Here is a 22,467-nt window from a genome sequence, read left to right as displayed (position 1 = left end):
ACACCCGTCACCATCCAGTAGGTGAAATTAATTAAGCTCACCCAAACACACAGGTCAGCTTAATTGGCATTATTTCAGGCGGGTGACGACCTAACTCAGCCGCGAGGAATGCCACCGATAGTGTATACCTGTGGAGGCGATTCTGTGGGCTGTGATGTTAATTGTAATGGTAAGATGTCGAGTTATGGGGATGAGAGTAACGGTGATGACAAGCAGGGCCGATAGGGAAGATGTATTAACTCCTTCAGTACCACGACGCGTTTCTATACTCATTCTGCTTACTATTTGGTGAATTTATACAGCTTTAGAAACTTATGTTGGGGATTAAAAGAGTGAAGACTGTGGCCATTAGTCTTCTGACCTTCATAGATCCTTCGTAATGTTAATAAAATGGTCTAATCGTGCACAAAACTCAAAGTAAAAATGTGTCCCAGTAATGAAGAAGTTAAATATAGAGCCAATATGCGGGTTATGGTGACTAGAGTGACGATGAGGGCGAGCAGGACTGATGGGGAAGTGGTGTTAAGTGGTGCTGGTGGTTATCGATGGTGAGTGCGGTGGTGTATGGTGATGGTGTGTGAATAGTGGTGGTGAACATGTCCTCTGGTGCTGTGGGACTGACTGACTGAGTGAATGAGGGAGGGTTACATGACATGGTGGTGGTGGTGGTTGTGGTGGTTTTGTGTTTGTTGCTGGTGGTGGTGGTGTTGTGGGAATGTTGCTTGCTTGCTGGGAATGTGGTGCGAGTTGTGTGATAAGAGAGATGATGATATATGTGGTGGTGGTGGTGGTGGTGTTAGTATTAGCGGTGGTGTTGTTGGTGGTGTACGTGGAGTGGTGGTGGGCATTTACTGTTATTGTTATTGTTATTGTAGTTATTTTCACTGTTTTTATTATCATTATTGTTATCATTTTTATTATTATTATTATTATTATTATTATTATTATTATTATTATTATCATTATTATTATCGTCATTGCTGTCGTTATATTTTTTTCTATTGTTCTTGTTCTTCTTCTTCCCTTTGGAATTAGCAACATCGTCAGCAGTAACAAAGTACGTGGTAGTAGTAGTAGTAGTAATAGTAGTAGTAGTAGTAGTAGTAATAGCAGTAGTAGTAGTAGCAATAGCAATAGTAGTAGAAGTAGTAGTAGTGATTACAGTAATAATATATAAACAAAAATAACAACAATACCAATAACAACAGCAGCAGTAGCAGGAGAAGCACTAATAGCTAACACAAACACCAGCAGTAACACTATCATTAATACCACAGCCACTTTGAACACCACGGATGAGTGTCTAAAGCGAGAAACAGGCGCCAGAAGTTCGACTCAGATACACAGAATCATCACACGAGCGGCCTGGGTCTGAAGTAGGCGGAGCGATGAGCGAGGAAGTGTCAACAGCCAGCATAGCCAAGAAACGACACAAAATTTACTCCACACTCATTTCGGGAGAAGCTGGCAGAGAGATTCGCGCCGGGAGTGAGCGGGCCGTAGAGTGAGGAAGAGTGGACTTATCTCCCGGCACAGCTGAGACAGGAGGGAGAGTGGGAGGCAGGTGTAGAGAGAGAGAGAGAGAAAGAGAGCGATGGGAAGGAGCTAGGAAGGAAGTAATGGGTGAAGGTGGAGAGAAAGGAATGGCTCAGGTGGTTTTACAGGTGTGTGTGTGTGTGTGTGTGTGTGTGTGTGTGTGTGTGTGTGTGTGTGTGTGCAGTTGGACTCAAGAGGTTTTTAAGTAAGCTGGCGCACTCCTGTCTTCATAAATGTTTTGCTCCAGTGTATTATTTTTCAAGTGTAGGATGCTCTGCGCGTGTACTGCACACACACACACACACGCACACACACACACACACACACACACACACACACACACACACACACACACACACACACACACACACACACACACACACACACACACACACACACACACCGAAATATGACGGCCTTTTGTTTACCTGTTTGCATCCTTCCGTGCCTGTTTTCCTGCTTGTTTGTGTTTGTGCGAGTGAGTGAGAGAGAAAGAGAGAGAGAGAGAGAGAGAGAGAGAGAGAGAGAGAGAGAGAGCGTGGGCATATTTGTGTTTGTGCTATTTTTACATCCTTGCATTTTTATAGATATATTGAGCATAATAGAAAGCACACACACACACACACACACACACACACACACACACACACACACACACACACACACACACACACACACACACACACACACACACACACACCGAAATATGACGGCCTTTTGTTTACCTGTTTGCTTCCTTCCGTGCTTGTTTGCTTGCTTGTTTGTGTTTGTGCGAGTGAGTGAGAGAGAGAGAGAGAGAGAGAGAGAGAGAGAGAGAGCGAGCGTGGGCATATTTGTGTTTGTGCTGTTTTTACATCCTTGCATTTTTATAGATATATTGAGCATAATAGAAAGCACACACACACACACACACACACACACACACACACACACACACACACACACACACACACACACACACACACACACAAATGTATATCATAGAGGAAGATATAAAGGGAGGAAAAAAGAGGCACATGATCATATTGAAAACCATTCACGTTGGCTCTCCAAAACGAATTCCTCTCGTCAAGCAAATTTGACACAAAGAGTAGAGTCCCAGCACAAAGCTACGCAGGGATGAGGAGGAGGACAGGACGTGAATAAAGAGGAGGAAGAGGAGGAGGAGGAGGAGGAGGAGGGGGAAAGAAAGAAGTAGGAAGAGGAGGAAGGAAGAAGGAATAACAGTTGTATAAGCAGTAAGGAGGAAAAGAAAAAAGCAGGAAGAGTAGGAAGGAAGAAAGAATAACAGTTGCATAAATAAGAAAAGGAAAAGAAAGAAGTAGGAAGATTAGGAAGGAAGGAAGAAAGAATAACAGTTGCATAAGTAAGAAGAGGAAAAAAAAAAAACAGGAAGAGTCGGAAGGAAGGAAGAATAACAGCTGCATAAGTGGTAAGGAAGAAAAGAAAGAAGGAAGATGAAGAAGGAATGAAGGAAGGAAGAATGAAGAAGCAAACAAGAAGAAGAAAGACAGGAAGAAATGAGAAACAGGAGGAAGGAAGAAAAAGAGAGAAAACAACAAGGAAAGGAAAGATGAATAAGAAAAACAGGAATTGATAGACAGACAGCAGATGGAAATAGAAGTATGGGAGAACAAATAGTAAATGCAGCAACACTAGGAGAAAGACGAGAGAAGAGAGAGAAGGAGAAGGAGATAAACTTGAAACAGAAGACACGGAAAGAGGAAAGAGAACAAGGAAAAAAAGATGGAAGCAGTAGATAGGAAGAAAACTGCTAGAGGTATGGTAGAATAGTAAATGCAGCAACGGTAGGAGAAAGACAAGAGAAGAGAGGGAAGGAAATGGAAGATAAACGTGAAACAGAAGACACAGAAAGAGGAAAGAGAACAAGGAAAAAGAGATGGCAGCTGTAAATAGGGAGAAAATTGCACCAAAGAAAAGGAATACAGATATAGTATTACAAGAAGGAGGAGAGACAAGAAAAATAAAAAGAGAGAAAGAAAGATGACACAAGGAGATAAGAAAAAAGAAAAAGAAAAACCTGAACAAGAAGGATCAAATAGACAGCCAGCAGATGGAAAAAAAAAAGGAAAGGTAAAAAAGAACACACACGAGTAGAAACACTCGCCTCGAAAAAAACAGCAACAGCAACAGCAACAACAGGGAGGGAGGCGAAAGGGGAAAAAAATGAGAAGCAAAGGGAGAAGAGGTCCAAAAAATCTTTATAAGGCCGCTATCCCGAAGGTTTTGGTATTCCGCTCCGACCCTCTAGTGTGACGGGAGAGAGAAAGAGAGAGAGAGAGAGAGAGAGAGGGGGGAGGTGCAAAAGAGAGGTAGGGATTAAGGGGAAGGCGTCGAGAGAGAGAGAGAGAGAGAGAGTGAGGCAGGCGCGAGAAAGGCTGTAGAAGGTGAGGGAAGGCGAGTGAAGAAGTCTTGAGGAGGATAAGTCGGTGTGGAGGCTGAAAGAGACTTGTGCCAGAAGGAGTAAGACAGAGAGAGTGACGAAGCGAAGGACAAAGGCAGTATAGAGGCGACGTAGAAACCATTAACTATAAAGTAGACGATGAAGAAACCCCGGATAAGAGAAAGAAAGCGGAAAAAAATGAGAAAAAAAAAACATGAAGAGAAAGAGAACTAAATGAAGATTAAAGGAGGTGAGAGAACGGTAGAGGGAGGAGAAAGAGGCGACGGAATGAAAGCCAAGGAAGAACGAGACTGAAAGAAAGGAGAGGAAAGAAAGTGCGAAACATGCATTGCAGAACGAGGCCGGAGAGACACTGATGGCGCCGCACAAGAATGGAGGAGAGGAACAGGGAGGAGGAGTGAAGGAAAAATGGCCGGGAAAAGAGAGAGAGATGATTATTGGCGAAGAAAGAGATAGTGAAGGAGGGGAGAGGCGTGGAAAATATGGCGGGAACGGAGGAAAGTAAGATAGAGAGGATGTATGGGCACAGGGAAGAACGGAGGGGGAAGTGTGTAAGTAAATATTATAAAAGAAGTATGTGCCAGAGAGAGAGAGAGAGAGAGAGAGAGAGAGAGAGAGAGAGAGGGCATGGAAAACGGGTAAAATATCAAAATTAAATAAGACATGAATCAGGAGAGGAGAAGCTGCAAGGAAGTAATACATTTTACTTGATATATCACCGGCAGAGGGTTGGAAGAGGAGGAGGAAGAGGAGGAGGAGGAGGAGAAGGAGGAGGAGGAGGAGGAGGAGGAGGAGGAGGAGGGAGCTGGAAGGAAGGATAAGGGAGGGACAGCGGTAAAGAGAGAGAGAAAGAGAGATAACAGAGGAGGAAGAGGAGGAGGAGGAGGAGGAGGAGGAAGAGGGAGCTGGAAGGAAGGATAAGGGAGGGACAGCGGTAAAGAGAGAGAGAATGAGAGATAACAGAGGAGAAGGAGGAGGAGGAGGAGGAAGAATATCACGTAAATTAAACAAAGGATTGACGTGCACTGGAGAGACAGAGAGAGAGAGAGAGAGAGAGAGAGAGAGAGAGAGAGAGCCATGGATGGGGTAAATGTCCCGGCATGGCTGTTGCTTTTATCGTTATGCCCCTTTGTTGTTAGTGTAGTTATTATTATACTTTCGCCTTACCCACCCCGGCGCCTTTTCTACACCGCCTCCCAACTTCCCGGGGCTACAGATGCTGGCCGGGGTTGGTGGGCGGTAGAGCAGCAGTGTTTCTCCTGAGCCTAAGCTGCGGCAAATAGGTAAAAGTGCTCGTATAATTTGAAGCTGTCATTTGGTTGTACTCTTGAAAACTCCCCCTCCACTCCCGCGCTCTCTAATTTTACACGAGAATTTTATGTTTTTACGGTTGTACAGGCTGATTGACAAGATCTCTACATTATTAACTGGAGAAACACTCTTGAAAAAACTCCGCGTTCTCTAATTTTACACGAGTTTTTTAAGGTGTTTTTTTTTTATAGCTCTAGAGGCAGATTGACAATATTTCTACATTATGTACTACAGAAACACTATTGAATACCTGGCTTTCTAAATTTATTCGAGTTTTTAAGGTGTTTTAGTGTTCTAGAGGCAGATTGATAAGATTTCTACTTTATTTATTAGAGAAACACTCTTGAAAATCCCGCTCTCTAAATTTACACGAGTGTTTTAAGATATTTTTAGTATTTTTCACAGTTCTAGAGGCAGATTGACAAGATTTCTACATTATTAACTGGAGAAATACTCTTGAAAACCTCGGTCTCTAAATTTACAGGAGCTTTAAGATGTTTTTACTATTTTTCACAGTTCTAGAGGCAGATTGACAAGATTTCTACATTAGTAATTGGAAAAACACTCTTGAATATCCCTCTTTTAAATTAACACGAGTTTTTAAGGTCTTTTTAGTATTCTAGAGGCAGATTGACAAGATTTCTGCATTATTATTCTACATTACGTAATTTATGATCGTTATCTTCCCAATCGCTTTGTTCCGTAATAAGTTTCTTTTTCGTAAGCTTCGTGTAGTGATTTGATTGTTTGTCATGGTTCTTTTGCTTCTCTTTACTTTTTTTTTATTTTTCTTATTATGAGGGTATTTTTTTCATTTGTTTTCTTTGTTTTTTTTCGTATTTATTTATTTGTGTCTATTTTTCCTTTTTTGTTCCTTTCTCTATTTGTATTCTATCCTTCTTCCTTTTCTCGTCCTCCTTGTCCTTCCCTTCCGTGTCCTTTCCCTCCTTGTCCTTTTTCCTTCTCGTCGTTGTCCTCCTCCTTCTTTTCTTTGTTCTTTCTCTTTCTCTCCTTGTTCATCTTTTCATCCTTGTCCTCTTCTCCATTGTATTTCCTTCTTTCCTTGATTTTTTTCTTCGTTTCCTTCCCTTCCCTGTTCTCTCCATTCTTGCCATTCTCTTCTTGTCCGTCTTTTCTTCCATGTCCTTCTCTTCTTGTATATTTTATCCTCATTGTATTGTCTTTCTTCTTTCCTCCTTGTTCTATTCTTCGTGTTCTTCCCTTCTCAGTTCTCTCTCCCTTTTTGTCCTTCTCTTCTTGTCTAAGTTTTCCTCCTTGTCCTCTTACCCATTGTCCTTCCCTTCCTCCTCCTCGTTCTCCACCACAACGGCCACCACAGCCTCCGTATCATCCTTTTCCTTCTCCTTGTGATCTTCCTTTTTCTGCATATTCTGCAGTGATTTTTACCAGCCCTCTGGTTTCCTATAAAGTAAACTGCTTGAGACAAAATGCAGAAAGATAAAAATGTCAGGTGAAGGGTTCTCTCTCTCTCTCTCTCTCTCTCTCTCTCTCTCTCTCTCTCTCTCTCTCTCTCTCTCTCTCTCTCTCTCTCTCTCTCTCTCTCTCTCTCTGACTGGCCCAGATTTGTGCCATGGTCGTGACACTAAGCTTCTTTTTTTCACTGATGAGCGTTCAGTTACTGCCCGTCCTTAGTAAGAGGGCGAGGGTGTGTTGCACGAAAATTCTTACCTTTGTTCATAGGTCAGGCTTCCGTGAGTCCTACTAGCGCTCTCACGGTGGGTGTTGCTGTTACTTAGTATGTGACTCGCCCTTTAGTAATGAGACGTATTTTTACCTTGATTTATGGATATGATTAGACGATTTTATTTGTATTATGAATTATCTATGGAGGTCAGAAGAATAATGGCCAGTCTTTACTATTCTATACCCAGCATGTGTATCTGAAGCTGTATAAAATCGCAAATGGTAAGCAGAATGAATATGAAAACGCGTCCCGGTACTGAAGAGATTAATTGGCATCTTTGAAATAGACTGCAGTAACTGAACTGTACACATTAGTATTTTGTGATAGAAGATGGAGATTGTTGAAATAATAAATCAGAACGTCAGTCAAACAGTTTTTTTCTATTTTCTTATGGATATACACGAAAACAAAGAAATGAATTTAAGATCAGGATATATTTGAGTGAGGGAGACAGACACGTGCTGTGAGAAAAGTTTGATAAGAGAAAAAAAAAACTGTGGTAAAGCTGGTGGACAACTTTTTTAAACACGACAGGTACAGACCCTCGTAAATACCATGCATATTCATAGCAAGCATAAGACGAAGTGAGGCTGAGGCAAAAAGTAAAAAAAAAAAAAAAAAGAAGGAAAGATGAATAAGAAAATGAACCTTCTCGATATATGCCCTTAAATCTGAGCTCTACAGTAGCAGGACGTGTTTTTATATTCCTTCTTGTTACTATTTTGGCAACATTATAAAGCTTCAGAAACATATAGATTAGAATAGTAAAGTCCCTTAATCATTTGACCTCCATAGACCCTTCCTAATGCAAATAAAATCGTCTAATCATACCCAAAAACTCAAGGTTAAAAAAGCGCCTCAATACTGAAGGGTTTACTAAGAATAAGGGATGCATACTGTGAACGGCATCCAGGCAGTGTGCGGCTGGCGAAAGCAAGGGAGAATATAGCACACGGCAAAGGCTGCCACGCCGAGACGAAAGAAAATGCTGCGGAGAGGAAAAAGAAGAGTGATTATTATAACGACACTGGCTTTCACATTCCTGCGATCCTTGTTACCGAGAATGCCTGCGTCAGAATAATTTACGAGTATGAACGCTAAAAATGAGCACCATGAGAGGAGAAATCACACACACACACACACACACACACACACACACACACACACACACACAGCATTATTTACAATTATTCTCCTCCGCCACTGCTACTTCCCGAGGCTGCAGCGACGGTCATGTGTGAAAACTTTATGTCTCTCTGGGAAAGCTTAAATTCTCTGGGCAGGAAGGAAGGAAGGAGGAAGACGCGGGGGCCGAGATGCGAGCTGGGTCTCTTACAGGAACCTTGCTGGCCGACGTTCATTCTTTCTCGTCAAGCATAATGTTTTCTCAGGCAGGGAAAACACGTCACTCAGGTGAGGTGGATGAATAGATGCATGGCGATGAGAGGGAGCGGTGATGGGGGGCGGAAAGGGGGTGGAAAGGAGAGGAGGCGGCACAGGACGGCGGCCGGGGTGATGGAAAGGGGCAGGTGGACGTGTAGCGAAAGGAGAAAGTCGGAAGGCCTGGTTGAAGATGGAAGAAGGATGAGAGGAACTAAGGGATAAGGAACAGAGGGTGTGTGGAGCATTGTAGAGAGAGAGAGAGAGAGAGAGAGAGAGAGAGCAATAGGCTGATGGATGTGAAAGGGAAGTACGGTGGGAAAGGTTTGTTAGGAAAGATTGAGGACTGATTTTGGATATACAGAGAGAGAGAGAGAGAGAGAGAGAGAGAGAGAGAGAGAGAGAGAGAGAGAGAGAGAGAGAGAGAGAGAGAGAGAGAGAGAGACTATGTATGCCTGTTTGTCTGTTTGTCTGTCTTTCGGGCTTTGGGGAGTTTGGAAGAAGATTTGAGGGAGAAAAAGTGTGTTGAAGGTAGAAAGAGTTGGTGTGTGGGGAGGTGTGGGGAACTAAGGTGGAGGGAAGGGAAGGGAAGGGAAAGAAGTGGTAGGGAGGGAAGGTGGGGAAAGAAAGAGGCAGAGCGGGAAGCTGCGTGTGGAGACGGGAGTGAAGTGTTGTTAAAGTCAGGAAGAGAGAGAGAGAGAGAGAGAGAGGAGGAGGCAGGCTAGAGGAGGAAAGATTTAGCAAGAAAAGAGAAAAGGGAGGATGCATTAAGAAGGAAAAGAAGAAAGAAAGAAGGAATGGTAAAGCTGGCACGGTGGCTGAGGAAGAAAGGAGAGTGAAAAACGCAAGCAATAACACTGTAAGACTAGACCTTTTGAGATTTAAGAAAAATAGAAATAAAACAAATTGTTATATCAAGCAATATGTGTTCAGTAAACATTTTCAAATAATGTATACAACTATCACAGGCATTTAGTTTTATTTTGTTGGCGTGGTGGCAATTCGTTCCCTTCCTCTAAGTTTTAATCCCTGTCACTCTACTTAGCCCAGCCAAGCCTGCGTCTTTAATGTCATCAAAGTTGGGCAAACAAACTTGAACGTAATCTCGTCGTAACCAAGTAAGTGTTCATCGCTTTTGTCGATAAAAGTTGTTGGTGTCGCTTACAATTTTTCTCCTTCCAGATTTCCCGGTTCTGCGTGTGTATGTTGTTGCCATTTCCAACCAATCTCGTAACGGAGGATACGCTTTTGTGTTCAGGTAAAAGTTTGTTTTCAAGAGCAAAACAGTATTGGATGTGATTGTTGACATTATTCGGAAAGTTTTGAGTGCAAAATAACATTTTTCCTTCATCATGTTGCTCTTTCGTTGATTCGTGAGGGGTTTTGCCCTTTATAGTATATTTTGTGTTCCCTAGTATTACTGAAACCTGTATTATACATGTCGTCATTACAAGGCTTTAGTATTGGTCAACCTGAGCCTTGTTCCGCTTCCTGTCATTATGTCTTGCTGTGTGTGGTGGACACCACTTGTCCTGACCAGTCTACCTAAAGCTGGAATCCAGGCTGGCGCAGGCCTGTGCTGGAGCCACTACTCATTGGTGTCACATCAGGCAAGTACCTACTGTAACATTTTGGACAATGGACGCACCGTATTGGCCAGAGCAGCGTGTGTAAGGGGCGCCCTACATGCACACAGGATTAACCAACGATGGGTTCCGCTGCGTCATGGCCGCTTCTCTGCCCCACCTCTGCCTTTACCACCGTGTTATCCGCAAATTTTGAGAAAACAAGGTTATTGTTGGTATCGACGCGGCATCACGCACGGCGTCATCATCCGAGCGAGAAGGCGGGGCGGGAAGGCGTGTTGCGAGCGTGACGAGGGCTGGGACGGTTATGGCACTGAACTTGTTTGCATGCTTGCCAGTTTTCCCTCAAACATTTTCCTCAAAAAAGGAAAAAAAAAAATAAAACATTTGATTTTTCACAATATATATATATATATATATATATTTTTTTTTTTTTTTTTCACTAGCGAGATCTCCACGTGATACTGAGAAAATAGAAGAAAGTATATCTTTTGGATTCCTTCTGTGGTGCAGTTGGGCCAAAGCACGCTGCTGACCTGCAACCTTTCGCGTGGCGCGCCGGTGCCGTGATATCAGCGGTGCATTACCGCAAGGCGGAATATTTTTAAAGAAGTGTCCCATGAATTTGGTTTTCTATCTTTTCAGAGGGTCTTTCCGGACCGTCTTGACGGGGGACTCAGGAGTTATGGGCGACGCGGCAGCGCCTCCGCGGCAGGAAATGACACAGACAACGCCCAATTCAAGGTTGGTCCACATATCGCCCTGAAAACTTTCAATATTTCTTTTATACATTTTGCCTACGTCTTCTTCCTCAATTAATGAAATCATTGTTCAGCTTGTTTTCATTTAAAGGAATGTTAATCAAGCACTATTTTTTTTTCCCCTCTCCTCCATACATGAGTCACGCGGACTGCGAGGAATGTGTAAACCACAGTGAAGAGTTAGGCATGTACAGAACCACTGAGCGAAGGGAAGGGCTGGTGGGAAAATCTGCAGATGGTGCAGGCGGCTCCTTGTCACCCAAAGAGTAGCATCCAGAAAAACGTAGCAATACTAATGTAGCCCACACCACCATTCTTGACCTTGTTCGTCACCACCCACTGCAACAGAACGATGAACACTTAGCTAATTGTCTTATTGCATTGTGTTTTATTATTATTATCATTATTATTATTATTATTATTATTATTATTATTATTATTATTATTATTATTATTATTATTATTATTATTATTATCATCATCATCATCATCGTCATCATTATCATGATAATAATAATAATAATAATAATAATAATAATAATAATAATAATAATAATAATAATAATAATAATAATAATAATAATCATTATTATTATTATTATTATTATTATTATTATTATTATTATTATTATTATTATTATTATTATTATTATTATTATTATTATTATTATCATAATTATACTACCTTTTTTATAATACTTCATTAATATTTCAGCACTTGACAGTTAAAAAAAAAATTCTGTAACTTTTGTTTGGGTTATAAATACACAAGTTATACAATGATCAAACCACCTGTCTGTCCTCGCATTGCCTCCCTCATCCCAACCACCTGTCTGTCCTCGCATTGCCTCCCTCATCCCAACCACCTGTCTGTCCTCGCATTGCCTCCCTCATCCCAACCACCTGTCTGTCCTCGCATTGCCTCCCTCATCCCAACCACCTGTCTGTCCTCGCATTGCCTCCGTCATCCCAACCACCTGTCTGTCCTCGCATTGCCTCCCTCATCCCAACCACCTGTCTGTCCTCGCATTGCCTCCCTCATCCCAACCACCTGTCTGTCCTCGCATTGCCTCCTCAACCCAACCACCTGTCTGTCCTCGCATTGCCTCCCTCATCCCAACCACCTGTCTGTCCTCGCATTGCCTCCCTCATCCCAACCACCTGTCTGTCCTCGCATTGCCTCCCTCATCCCAACCACCTGTCTGTCCTCGCATTGCCTCCCTCAATCCAACCAGGCGACGTGAAGTGGTGGCGCGTACCTCCGATCCTTTAAGTCTTAGATCTATTTTATCATTGAAGATCTTTTGGTATTTACTGATTTATTGTTGTTAAGAGGATAACTGATCCCCTATAAAAAAGGAAAGGGGAAAAAAAACTTACCTTTGCAACGCTTCTAACTCTTATCGCTGGATTTGCTAAGACAAGGATCAAGAGACAAGTTACGCTGGTATTTGTGCAGGAATCAAAGAAGCATTACTATCCACACAGTGCCATTAGGAGGATTCTGAACGATTAGTGCTTTAAGTGACTGCCAAGGTTGCACAACAAGTTTCATAAGGATAATCTTGGGTAAAAAATCCTTATGCGTTAATTGTTATTTTCATTAGTGCTAGTATTGATTTCATTTGTCTAGAGGCACCGCGGGACACCTTTGTTGGACCCTGCTTGACGCGTCAGAACCATCTCAAGATCGAGGAAAAGGAACTATATAAATCAATAGTAAAGCTTTCTCTCTCTCTCTCTCTCTCTCTCTCTCTCTCTCTCTCTCTCTCTCTCTCTCTCTCTCTCTCTCTCTCTCTCTCTCTCTCTCCATCCATAAATGAATATCGGGGAATGGAAAATAGTGCTGATCCGCGCAGATGCCTCGGGGTAAGAGGCAGTTGACATGGCAGAATTCAGCTCATTTCAGGCTCATCAGTTTTTACCTTGACGCGTTATTGTTCTCGTAATTCAGGCTTCATCGATGCGTCCCATTATTGTAGTGACACGTATGAGATCGGAGTGAGCAGCGGCGAGGCGAGAGAAAAGTCCGACAGAGAGAGTAGAGTCAATGTTTACCCTCGTCAGGTGGTCCGCATGTAACCTGCTCCAACATACCGCGTCGCGATGGAAAGAATTACTATCGAGGCAGACCAGGGAGTTTTGTTCCCTCCGTCCCAGTCCTCGCCTCCCCTCCGATGGCCGCTGTGTCATGGCGTAATGAGGCACGTGTGAGGACCAACCTCCTGACACGCACCTCCAGCCAGCAGCTCTGCATCACCTCCACCTATCGTCGTCACTCATGAAATGCCTCGCGTTCACCTAATGCCTGCGTAGGAAAAATTGTTCTCTACCACCACCACCACCACAACCATCACAACCACCACCACGACTACCACTACCAATATCATCATCATCATTATCATCTTCATCATCATCATGTTGCAGGTTTCCTTTACAACCCCATCAAATTGATACGTTAAACTTCAGAAAAGTGGAAAGGAAAGGTAAACAGAAAGCTTTGCCATAGATTGGGACGCCCCCTCCTGTCTCCCTTTCACGACCCACCAAACCATGACCTCCACAAGCCAACAGATGCAGCACCTCCTCGCCGTCCAGAGGGATGGCATGGTGCAAGTAATGGGCGTCCCAGCTCCCCATGGGGGCGTGGCACCACCCGCCTCAACACACCGGTATGGTGGGCGTTGTTCATCCCGGGAAGGCGCGCTGGTTATGGCTCAGGTGGATGCATGATAACGAGGGGTGGTGGTGGTAGTGGTGGTGTAGTGGCGTTGGTAGGGAGGGGGAGAGATTGAGAGGGGCTAAGGTGGCGTGGGCCGGACCGCCAGGCAGCAGTTGATCGTTTGGTCGCAGAGTGGTCGCACGGAACCCGGGACACACCACACAGGGAGCGTGGGCCCCCACTACTCTGGCGGAGTTCACGGCAAGGTGACAATGATGGCCGTGGTTCTAGTGAGCTGTGCGGTGCTAGTAGAGTAGCTGGAAAGTGCCGCCATGTCCGATAAAAGACAATCGGGTCCGCCAGACGGCGGCCCCCCGGACCGTGAGCGAGGCGGCAGACAGCGTTATGGCACGCAGGTGTATGACTCCAAGGGCATGAAGAACTCTCGTATGAGTCAGCAAGCCGGTGATGAGTACGGTCGGGAAGGCGGGCGACGCGGCCAGCCATCAGGTGCTGCAGGCCCTGACGTGGCCACTGTGGGCGGCCTGCCCCTCACCCAAACGTCCACGGGACGAGGACGCCAAACTAATGCGGGCGGCAGGCGTGGCAGCTTGGACAACGGACGCCAAGGCGAAGGGAAGGGCGGACAGCGTCGCGGCAGCATTGACAGCGGAGAGCAGGACAGAGGGAAGGATGCGGATGACGGGGCGAGCAGCGTTGAAACTGGCCCGAGCCAAGACCAAGATCAGATCCAGAAACAGCGAGCTAGGGTTATGCTGCTCAGCTCGAAGGGGGACTGGCCAGCCCTGGATCATGCCCTAAAGGTTCTGGAACGACTCGTTCCCGAGCAGCAGCTCTCCGGCAGCAGCTCCCAGCCACCCTTTCACCCGCTCAAGGATTTAGCGGATGAGGTGAGTTTGTCTCGCGCTACAATGGCGGTAGTAAGTCTTCCTTTCCGTGTAAGCAACGCGCGGCGCCCCGCGACAACACTGCTATTGTTCTGCCCCAGGGTGAGGAGTGGCTGGGGTGTCCGGGGACTTTGCTCTTGCCCTCGCTCTGTTTATTCATATCATTCTCTATTTATCTGTTTATTTTATCTCTATTTTGAGATATAAGGGCGAAACCAATAAACGAATTATATAACTATGATGTAGTATATATATATATATATATATATATATATATATATATATATATATATATATATATATATATATATATATATAAAGAGAGAGAGAGAGAGAGAGAGATGTAGAGAATGGCAGGAAGTGAAATACCACGGAGCAACACTGCACTGGTAATAGCAGCAGCGGCAATTCTCTGTCATGATGTCAAACACTGGTCAACATCGCGCATTTTGGAAGAAATGCAGGGCCATTTTTTCAGACAGCTCCAATATCATGAATCTAAAGGCGTCTTCCTCCACAAACAACTGTTGGAGGTATCGGAAGCAGGTAACCAGAAAAACTGTTTCTAAAAAATTGCAAATCAAATCCTTCTGGGGAAGGAGGTTGAGAAGCTTCTCTTAGAAGTAGCGAAGGAGGTGTTGATGGATGGTGGCGGAGCGCTGCGGTCTATTTAGTACACCATCTTTTAATTAGAACAGAAGTGTGGTGCAGTGTGGTGGGTCGCTTGCTACTGTTCCTCTGAGGTGTGTGCCAAGGATGGCAACCTAACACGGGCAGAGACAAACAGATGCATAGAGGAAATGTTCTGGAGTTCACTTGCAATTCAGCCACACTCAGAGAAAGTACTGATCTTCCTTCAGTAATAGAGTGGCTGCCACATTTATGACTCATCCTCCCCATGCTGAGTCCCGATCTTGAACCTTCCAACGTACCGCAGAAGCTTCGCCAGACATGACGTACACACCGCCTCTCGCGTAAACAAATGATGTCAGCACGTCCAGGGAGTGTGTATAATTGGCGGAAACGTTTATGCTGCCTTTCCGCTCTCCATCGTCAGGTGAAGGTGTTTGGCGTAGCAACACGTAATTACTGCATCATTGACACCTTTTGTTACTGTATTATGACAGCGGCGGCACTTGCACTTCTGTCACTCACATATGTAGAAAAAGAAAGCTTCATTTACAAGTATCGCTCTGAGATAGATGGATAGATTGATATATGAATATATATATATATATATATATATATATATATATATATATATATATATATATATATATATATATATATATATATATATATATATATATATATATATATATATAGAGAGAGAGAGAGAGAGAGAGAGAGAGAGAGAGAGAGAGAGAGAGAGAGTTAGAGAGTTGGGGAGTAAAAACTGGATTTCTGATGCAGGACGGACACTAGAGAGATGTGTGTGTGTGTGTGCGTGTGTGTGTGTGTGTGTGTGTGTGTGTGTGTGTGTGTGTGTGTGTGTGTGTGTGTGTGTGTGTGTGTGTGTGTGTGTGTGTGTGTGTTGGGTAGGGGGAAGGCGGCTTGCTGCAGCACCTTTTATGTGTTGACTTTCTTCTTAAATGGAGATCGGAGGTCTTTTTTTTTCCACCTTGATAAATTTTCGTACACATCAACTGTTTATGTGCAATCGTGATTAAAAGACGATTAAGCTTCTTCACTCTCTTCTACGATTGTTTCCCTCAGTCATAAGTCCTTTGATGTGGTTACAGTTTCTTGAAAAAACCTGTTAATTTATAGGTCGTCAGCAGGCCAGAGGGCTTAAGACTGAGGGAAAGATCTTAAGTATGATAGAAATGAGTGTGGAACAAGACCGCAAGAAGGTAAAGAAAGTTGTAAGACGCCAGCAGTGCTACACGTGGCAGTCCTTTTGTATGTTGCTCGATTATTAATCATATCAATTCACATAAACGAAATGTTAAGCATTGAAGCACCGTGGACGTGGACGTGATCTGTTGTCGCATGATGTAATGCATAAAGTAAGGATGATGGCCGTCATGTGACACTTGTGTGTCACGGCCTGAGTGTCCCTCCTGTGTCACTCATTCAGCCTGTGTCTTATTTATATCTTAAATGAAGTGAATCACCGGAAAGACACACAAGAAAGAGAAAATACACACACACACACAACACACACACACACACACACACACACACACACACACACACACACACACACACACACACACACACACACACACACACACACACACACACACACACACACACAGTCTTCAAGAGTCTTAGTAAAGAAGATTTCATAGTGAAAGTAGATTTATCCTAAAGGACATTATAAGGAGATATGAGAGTGTTAAGCCAAAATTTCATTGAAAAATCTTCATAAAATTGTCTTTAACTAAACATATATTTCCCAGAACAAGAACGTAAGGAGAATGAGAGTCAATTTTCATTGCACACGTTCCTACAGTTAATCCTAGTCAGCAAGACAGCATCTGGCGGTGATGGGGCCCGGCGCCCTGGCTGCCTGGTAGGTTCTGGCAGTGGAGTTTCTGCGGCGCCACGAGGCTCAGGGCCACTTATCAGTTTACAGGGAGCCGCTGCTCGTGGCTGGTAATCTATTTATTAAATTCTTCTTACTTCACCTGACAGTGAAGATGCGCTGCCAACGTGCTGTCAACATATTAAAACACAAGATGAAAATACGAAGACAGTTTACTGTTTCAAATCATTGATGCTCTCAGTTTTTTTTGTGAAATATGATTACCTCCCGCTATCACATAAGCTAATGAAAGATATTTTTATGTTTTATGTTACATGGCTGTTGAGAGAAGAAACAACAGTGAGGGTGAAAGTGAAAAAATGAGATGCTGGTGATGGCAGGCTTTAGGCAACAGGTTTTGTTGAAGCAAGGCTGCCCACAAAGATTTAGTACCACTATTCGTACATAGTGAAGAGTTATTTAGCATTCTGTAAATCAGTGTGGGCCTCGACGCTTAATATCTGTAAAAAAAACTTTGGGAAACTAAAGCATACAGTGTAGAAGAATGCTCCATACACTGAACGCATAACTTGAGTCCTACAAGCTGTTCATCAAAGACAGGGATCAGCGGAGGGCGAGGCGTGAGGGTAGTGATGTGTTGTTGCATTCACGTACCATTGTAAACCACACTATCTTCAATGCTCAAGATATAGTACTGCTGCTATATGATGTTTGCTATGTAATGTTTACTATGTAATGCTTCTATGCAACAATCAGATGTGTACTAATTAACTTCCTTCAAGTGTAACAGTCAGAAAGTTACCGCGCCCGTGCCTATCATGCCTCAGGTGTGCACAGGTGAGCTGCGCGAGGTGTGACCTGTACCGTGTGTTATCAGCTTATCGGATTGTGTGGTGGCATGACGGGATTGTGGCGAGGGCAGGGCGGGGTGGCGGCTGGCGCGGCATCGGACCTGCCTGGAGGCTCCACGGTGCAGGAAGGATGCATCATCTCGATACTTATCTATTTGAAACTAAATATCATAATTAGATTTCACTAAATGTCTTTCCATTTCCTATTCTATCATTCTGAATTCAGTTTGCCTTCTTTTATTTATGTTCACATTTCATATATATCATTTAATTAGTTATCTATTTATTTATTTAGCTTTATTAATCAATTTCCTTGCATATATTTTGTCACATTGGCCAGGAGAATATTAGATAAACCCCCTGCACTTTACAACCCGTAAAAGATTTCATAACCACTAAAATGTTTGAAATAAATCCTTTTTTACGTAAGAATGTTATTGACTAATGGCAACAAAGCACTACTATATAAAAAGCCCCTTTGAAATGCTAACTCCCAAAGGGATATCGTATAGAATGATCAATCAACAGACTATAAGTGTCTTGAAAGTCACAGGGAAGGAGGAAACACAGATGCAAGAAAGCAGTTCCAGAGTTTATTATATAATCCCATCACTTAGCTAGCCATGTACTTTATTAAGAAGGTGAGGATTAGCGGGGATCAGGTGCTATCACTGTCTGGGTCAGGATGTTATCAGCACTCACTAAGATTGTAAACACCTCGCGCTGAAACACATTCTTAGGAACATTCTTTTTGTCTTTATACGAGTGTGAGATTAGAACAGTGACACACCCACCCACCCACTCACACTCACACACACACACACACACACACACACACACACACACACACACACACACACACACACACACACACACACACACACACACACACATCATGATCATCACCACCACTATCATCATCATCATCATCATCATCATCATCATCGCGAGAGAAGTGGAAAGAAATCTCAAATCACATAAGAATATAACCACCCACTAAACACAAAACCTTCACGAACAATGGCAAGCAGTCCTCGATGTGTCCAATGTAAGGCAAAAATACACAGACAAATACATACACGAATAAACAAACCCATGAAAAAAGAAAGAAAAAGAAAGTAAATAGGAAAAAAAATAGAAATAAAAGTCCTCAAAGTCAAAACATTTTACGTAAAAGCACAGTAAGCGATCCCCGATACGACCAATTAAACTGAAATAAAAATGAATAGAGAAATGAATACACAAACGGAAACACACGAGCTCCTTCCAAAAAAAAAAAAAAAAAAAAAAATTCAACGGAAAATATAAAGAACAAACGCGGAATTAAAACTAAAATATTTGAATAAAAAATGAGACAGAAATATGATGGAATAACTTCAATACATAACAGTTAACTAGAAGCTGTTCCTCTGGGCTCTGAGTGCGGCGACTTATGACTTACACACCCTGATCCTCTTGGTGACACTTTTACTGCCCTTGAGATATCCTGTGCGAGAAACAAATATTGAGAACACAAACTCCACTTCATTTATTCTCTGGCGAGTCTTCATTTTATTCACAGTAGCACAGGATTTTTGCGCGTGTGCATTATAATCATTCCAGTTTGTTTGGTTAGCGTAATGGAAATACAACACAAAGGTGAACGTTGTAGAATCACGGAGTTGTTTGTCATGTCTCTTGTTTGTGACCGCTTTGAGTATTTCTCTCCCTTCATTTCCATTCCGCTTACGTCAATAAAAACAGACAAGTGTGGGGATTGGACCACAGCGCGCCACTTAATTTACCTGGATATAGGTAACGCACACACCTATGCCGAACATTTGCTAGCTGTTGTTGGGCGTTATCCACGTTAGAGTGTCGCGTTTGTTGGCTTTGTTTATGTCAAAAGCTGTCACCAACACACACACCAGTGCAGTATAGTATGGGGTTCCTGCGGCAGCCTGTCATTCCTGCAGCAGAGGACCTCAAACCAGAACATGTAGTAGAGCGAGTCGACTTTCCAGGCATCCCACCTACCTCCAGTTTTTTTTTACCCTTTTCACCACTGGAGTTTAATTTTCTCATAATGACCTATAACTTTGTAGATACTTACTCGTATTTGTGTAGTAGTCTCTCAATCCCTTCAGTTCTGGGACTCATTTTTTTTTTACCATGAGTTTAGGGTATGATTAGACGATTTTATTTACATTAGCCAGGTTCTATGGAGGTCAGAAGATTAATAGGCACAGCCTTCACTATTTCAATCCCCACATGAGTTTCTGAAGCTATATAAAATCGCCAAATAGTAACCAGAATAAATATGAAGACGTGTCATGGTACTATAGGGAGTTAAAGTGTTCAGTAGGTAAGGAAGGGCAATATTAATGGTTTTATCCTCTGTTTTCAGTGTCTGGAGACATTTCTTAAACCTCCCTGACTGCAGTACTGGGACGCATTTTTACCTTGAGTTTCGGGTATAATTAGACCATTTTATTAACATTAAGAAGTGTTTATCGAGGTCAAAAGATTGATTGATGGCCAGAGTCTTCACTATTTCAATCCCCACATGAGTTTCTGAAGCTGTATAAGATCACCAAATAATAAGCAGAATGAATATGAAAACGTGTCATGGTGCTGAAGGGGTTAAAGGCTAAAGTCGGCTTGTTTGAAAGGTTTTTAATTTATTTATTTATTTATACCATGTGGGCTTTTCACGGAAATTTATGGGCTAAAGGGGATACTTTATGGGGTACCTCTTATCTCATTTTCATTACGACATAGAGATGACTCGACGTGTTTTTCCTAATTCTTTTCACAGTAATCGCTCAAAATTCATGGTAGACTATCACTGCAGGGAATCATGAAAATATCCTTGAAAATTGCAATAATTTCCAGGTGAGCGAGCTCGCTAATAGTCGTCGAGATGAGGACCATATTCCGAAATACTTTTGTCCCACACCTCCACTACATTCAAAGGGCTTTAGTTGAAGTGACGTATGTTTTTAGCGTTTTCTGGGGTATTCTAGTGACAGATTAACAAGACATTTACATTATTTACACGAGAAATACTCTTGAGAACCCGTTTAATAATTTTTGTAGCATTTGAAAATAGTAGAAGTGAGAGAGCAAAGCTTTTTTTAATACTGTCCTTTTTTCCTGCTAAAGATGGAGAATTCAAGATAAAATATCACGAAATCACGCTTGAAAACTTTGATGATGTCCATTGGATATTCCTAAAAAATAGTGATATGATGCGGCAAAGCGTTTCAGAAGAGGGATCATATTGTAAAGGATATTTTTCCTACTAAGGCTGCAGAATTCAAGGTAAACCACCACTGGGATCATGAAAACACTCTTGAAAGCCCTATTAACCCACACTAGAGCTTATTAGTAGTATTCTGGAGGTCAAGTGCCAAAACGCTAAGGACACGGACCACATAGTCACGCCCAAAACAGTCTTCGCATGCTATTCCTTCACGCAATGGCCACACACACACACACACACACACACACACACACACACACACACACACACACACACACACACACACACACACACACACACACACACACACACACACACACACACACACACACACACGAGCTACCCATCCGAGACCTCACCCATAGCTGCCATGGCCCGTGTAAAGTGAGGCGACAATGGAAATACGTACACAAAAAAAAAAAAAAAAAATTTACTCTGAAGTGGAAGTCGATAGAACAAGTAATGACTCCCTTAACCTCGAGAAGCAGCCGCCCTCTCATTGGCTACATGCTGCGTGACGTCACAAGGGAGGCGTGGTGTGATTGGTGCATGTGGCGGTGACGTGGGGTAGAGTGGAGTGCATAAGAGGTTATTACAGCCTCGGAGGTCACGTGACGGCGGGTCGTAAGGTCGGCCGGTGTACTGGGTCACAGGGCAAAGTGGGCCTCGCCGCCTGACATTGGGAGGATAATTGGAGTCAGGATTTACGGGCGTTGGACGTGGCTGGCCCCGGGGTGACCAGCTGGACAGGGGAAGGGTAGCCCAGGGAGGGGAAAGAGGGAGGTTTGTTGGAAGGGAGAGGGGAGAAATGGAGGAGGAAGGAGTTTGTGAATGTCATTGAAAGTTTTTTTTTTCTTCCTCTTCCTTTTATAACTTGCTTTGCTGCATTGTTTTGTGTATTGATGGTAAGAGTGGCAGTACTGTTGGTGGTGGTGGTGGTAATAGTGTTGTCTTGGATGTTACGTTAATTGTGTATAATCATATAGTAGTAGAAGCAGCAGTAGTAGTCCAAGTAAAGGGAATAAATTAAGTAACAATATCTATAGGTCCATGTTTTATGCAGTGTGTGACGGACTCGGAATCTGCTTCTTGGCAACCTTTAGTTTCAGGTACACACAACTTCCTTGGAAACCGAAAACCTGAAAAAAAAAAAGAACTCCCTTTTCTACATTTGCATATGTTTAACACGTTTTTGGAACATTCTAAAAAAAAAAATGGAGTCAATTTGGAAAAAGAACAATGTCAATTTCGGATTCAGCAACATGAAAACATCGTAAGACAGTTGGAACTTTCTTGACGCAAAAGTGTGTATTGACCAGTGTAATAGTAGCCGCCATCATCAGAATCATCACTTACTTCCATCACGAAGGTCACAAAAACAGAGGCCACACATGATCGCTTCAACACTCCCACACATTACCACACTTCACCTTGTCCTGCGCGCCACCTAACACACACATATCCCTCCCAGGCACCAGTAGCATACATCCGAGGCACCCTACCACAGCGCAGCACATTCAGAACACACCCTCTCAGCACCCAAAGCACCAACAACTCTAATAACACAAGCAGACCAGAGAAAGAATCTAAAAACACTTCACCAGTTC

The 22,467-nt window shown here is 43.1% G+C and overlaps 1 protein-coding gene across 1 annotated transcript in view; it reads left to right on the top strand.

The window, feature by feature from the left end:
* The first annotated feature begins 13,195 nt into the window (after positions 1–13,195).
* Positions 13,196–22,467, top strand: part of LOC123505069 (serine/threonine-protein phosphatase 6 regulatory ankyrin repeat subunit C-like) — a 106,676-nt gene continuing 97,404 nt past the window's right edge. Inside the window, exon 1 of the mRNA XM_045256100.1 lies at positions 13,196–14,277. Within this exon, the coding sequence (XP_045112035.1) occupies positions 13,699–14,277 (579 nt within the window). The 5' untranslated portion in view covers positions 13,196–13,698. The remainder of the gene's footprint in view (positions 14,278–22,467) is intronic.

This window comes from Portunus trituberculatus, chromosome 17, assembly GCF_017591435.1.
Source record: "Portunus trituberculatus isolate SZX2019 chromosome 17, ASM1759143v1, whole genome shotgun sequence".
Taxonomy (NCBI): domain Eukaryota; kingdom Metazoa; phylum Arthropoda; class Malacostraca; order Decapoda; family Portunidae; genus Portunus; species Portunus trituberculatus.
This window is presented reverse-complemented; position numbering and strand designations above follow the sequence as displayed.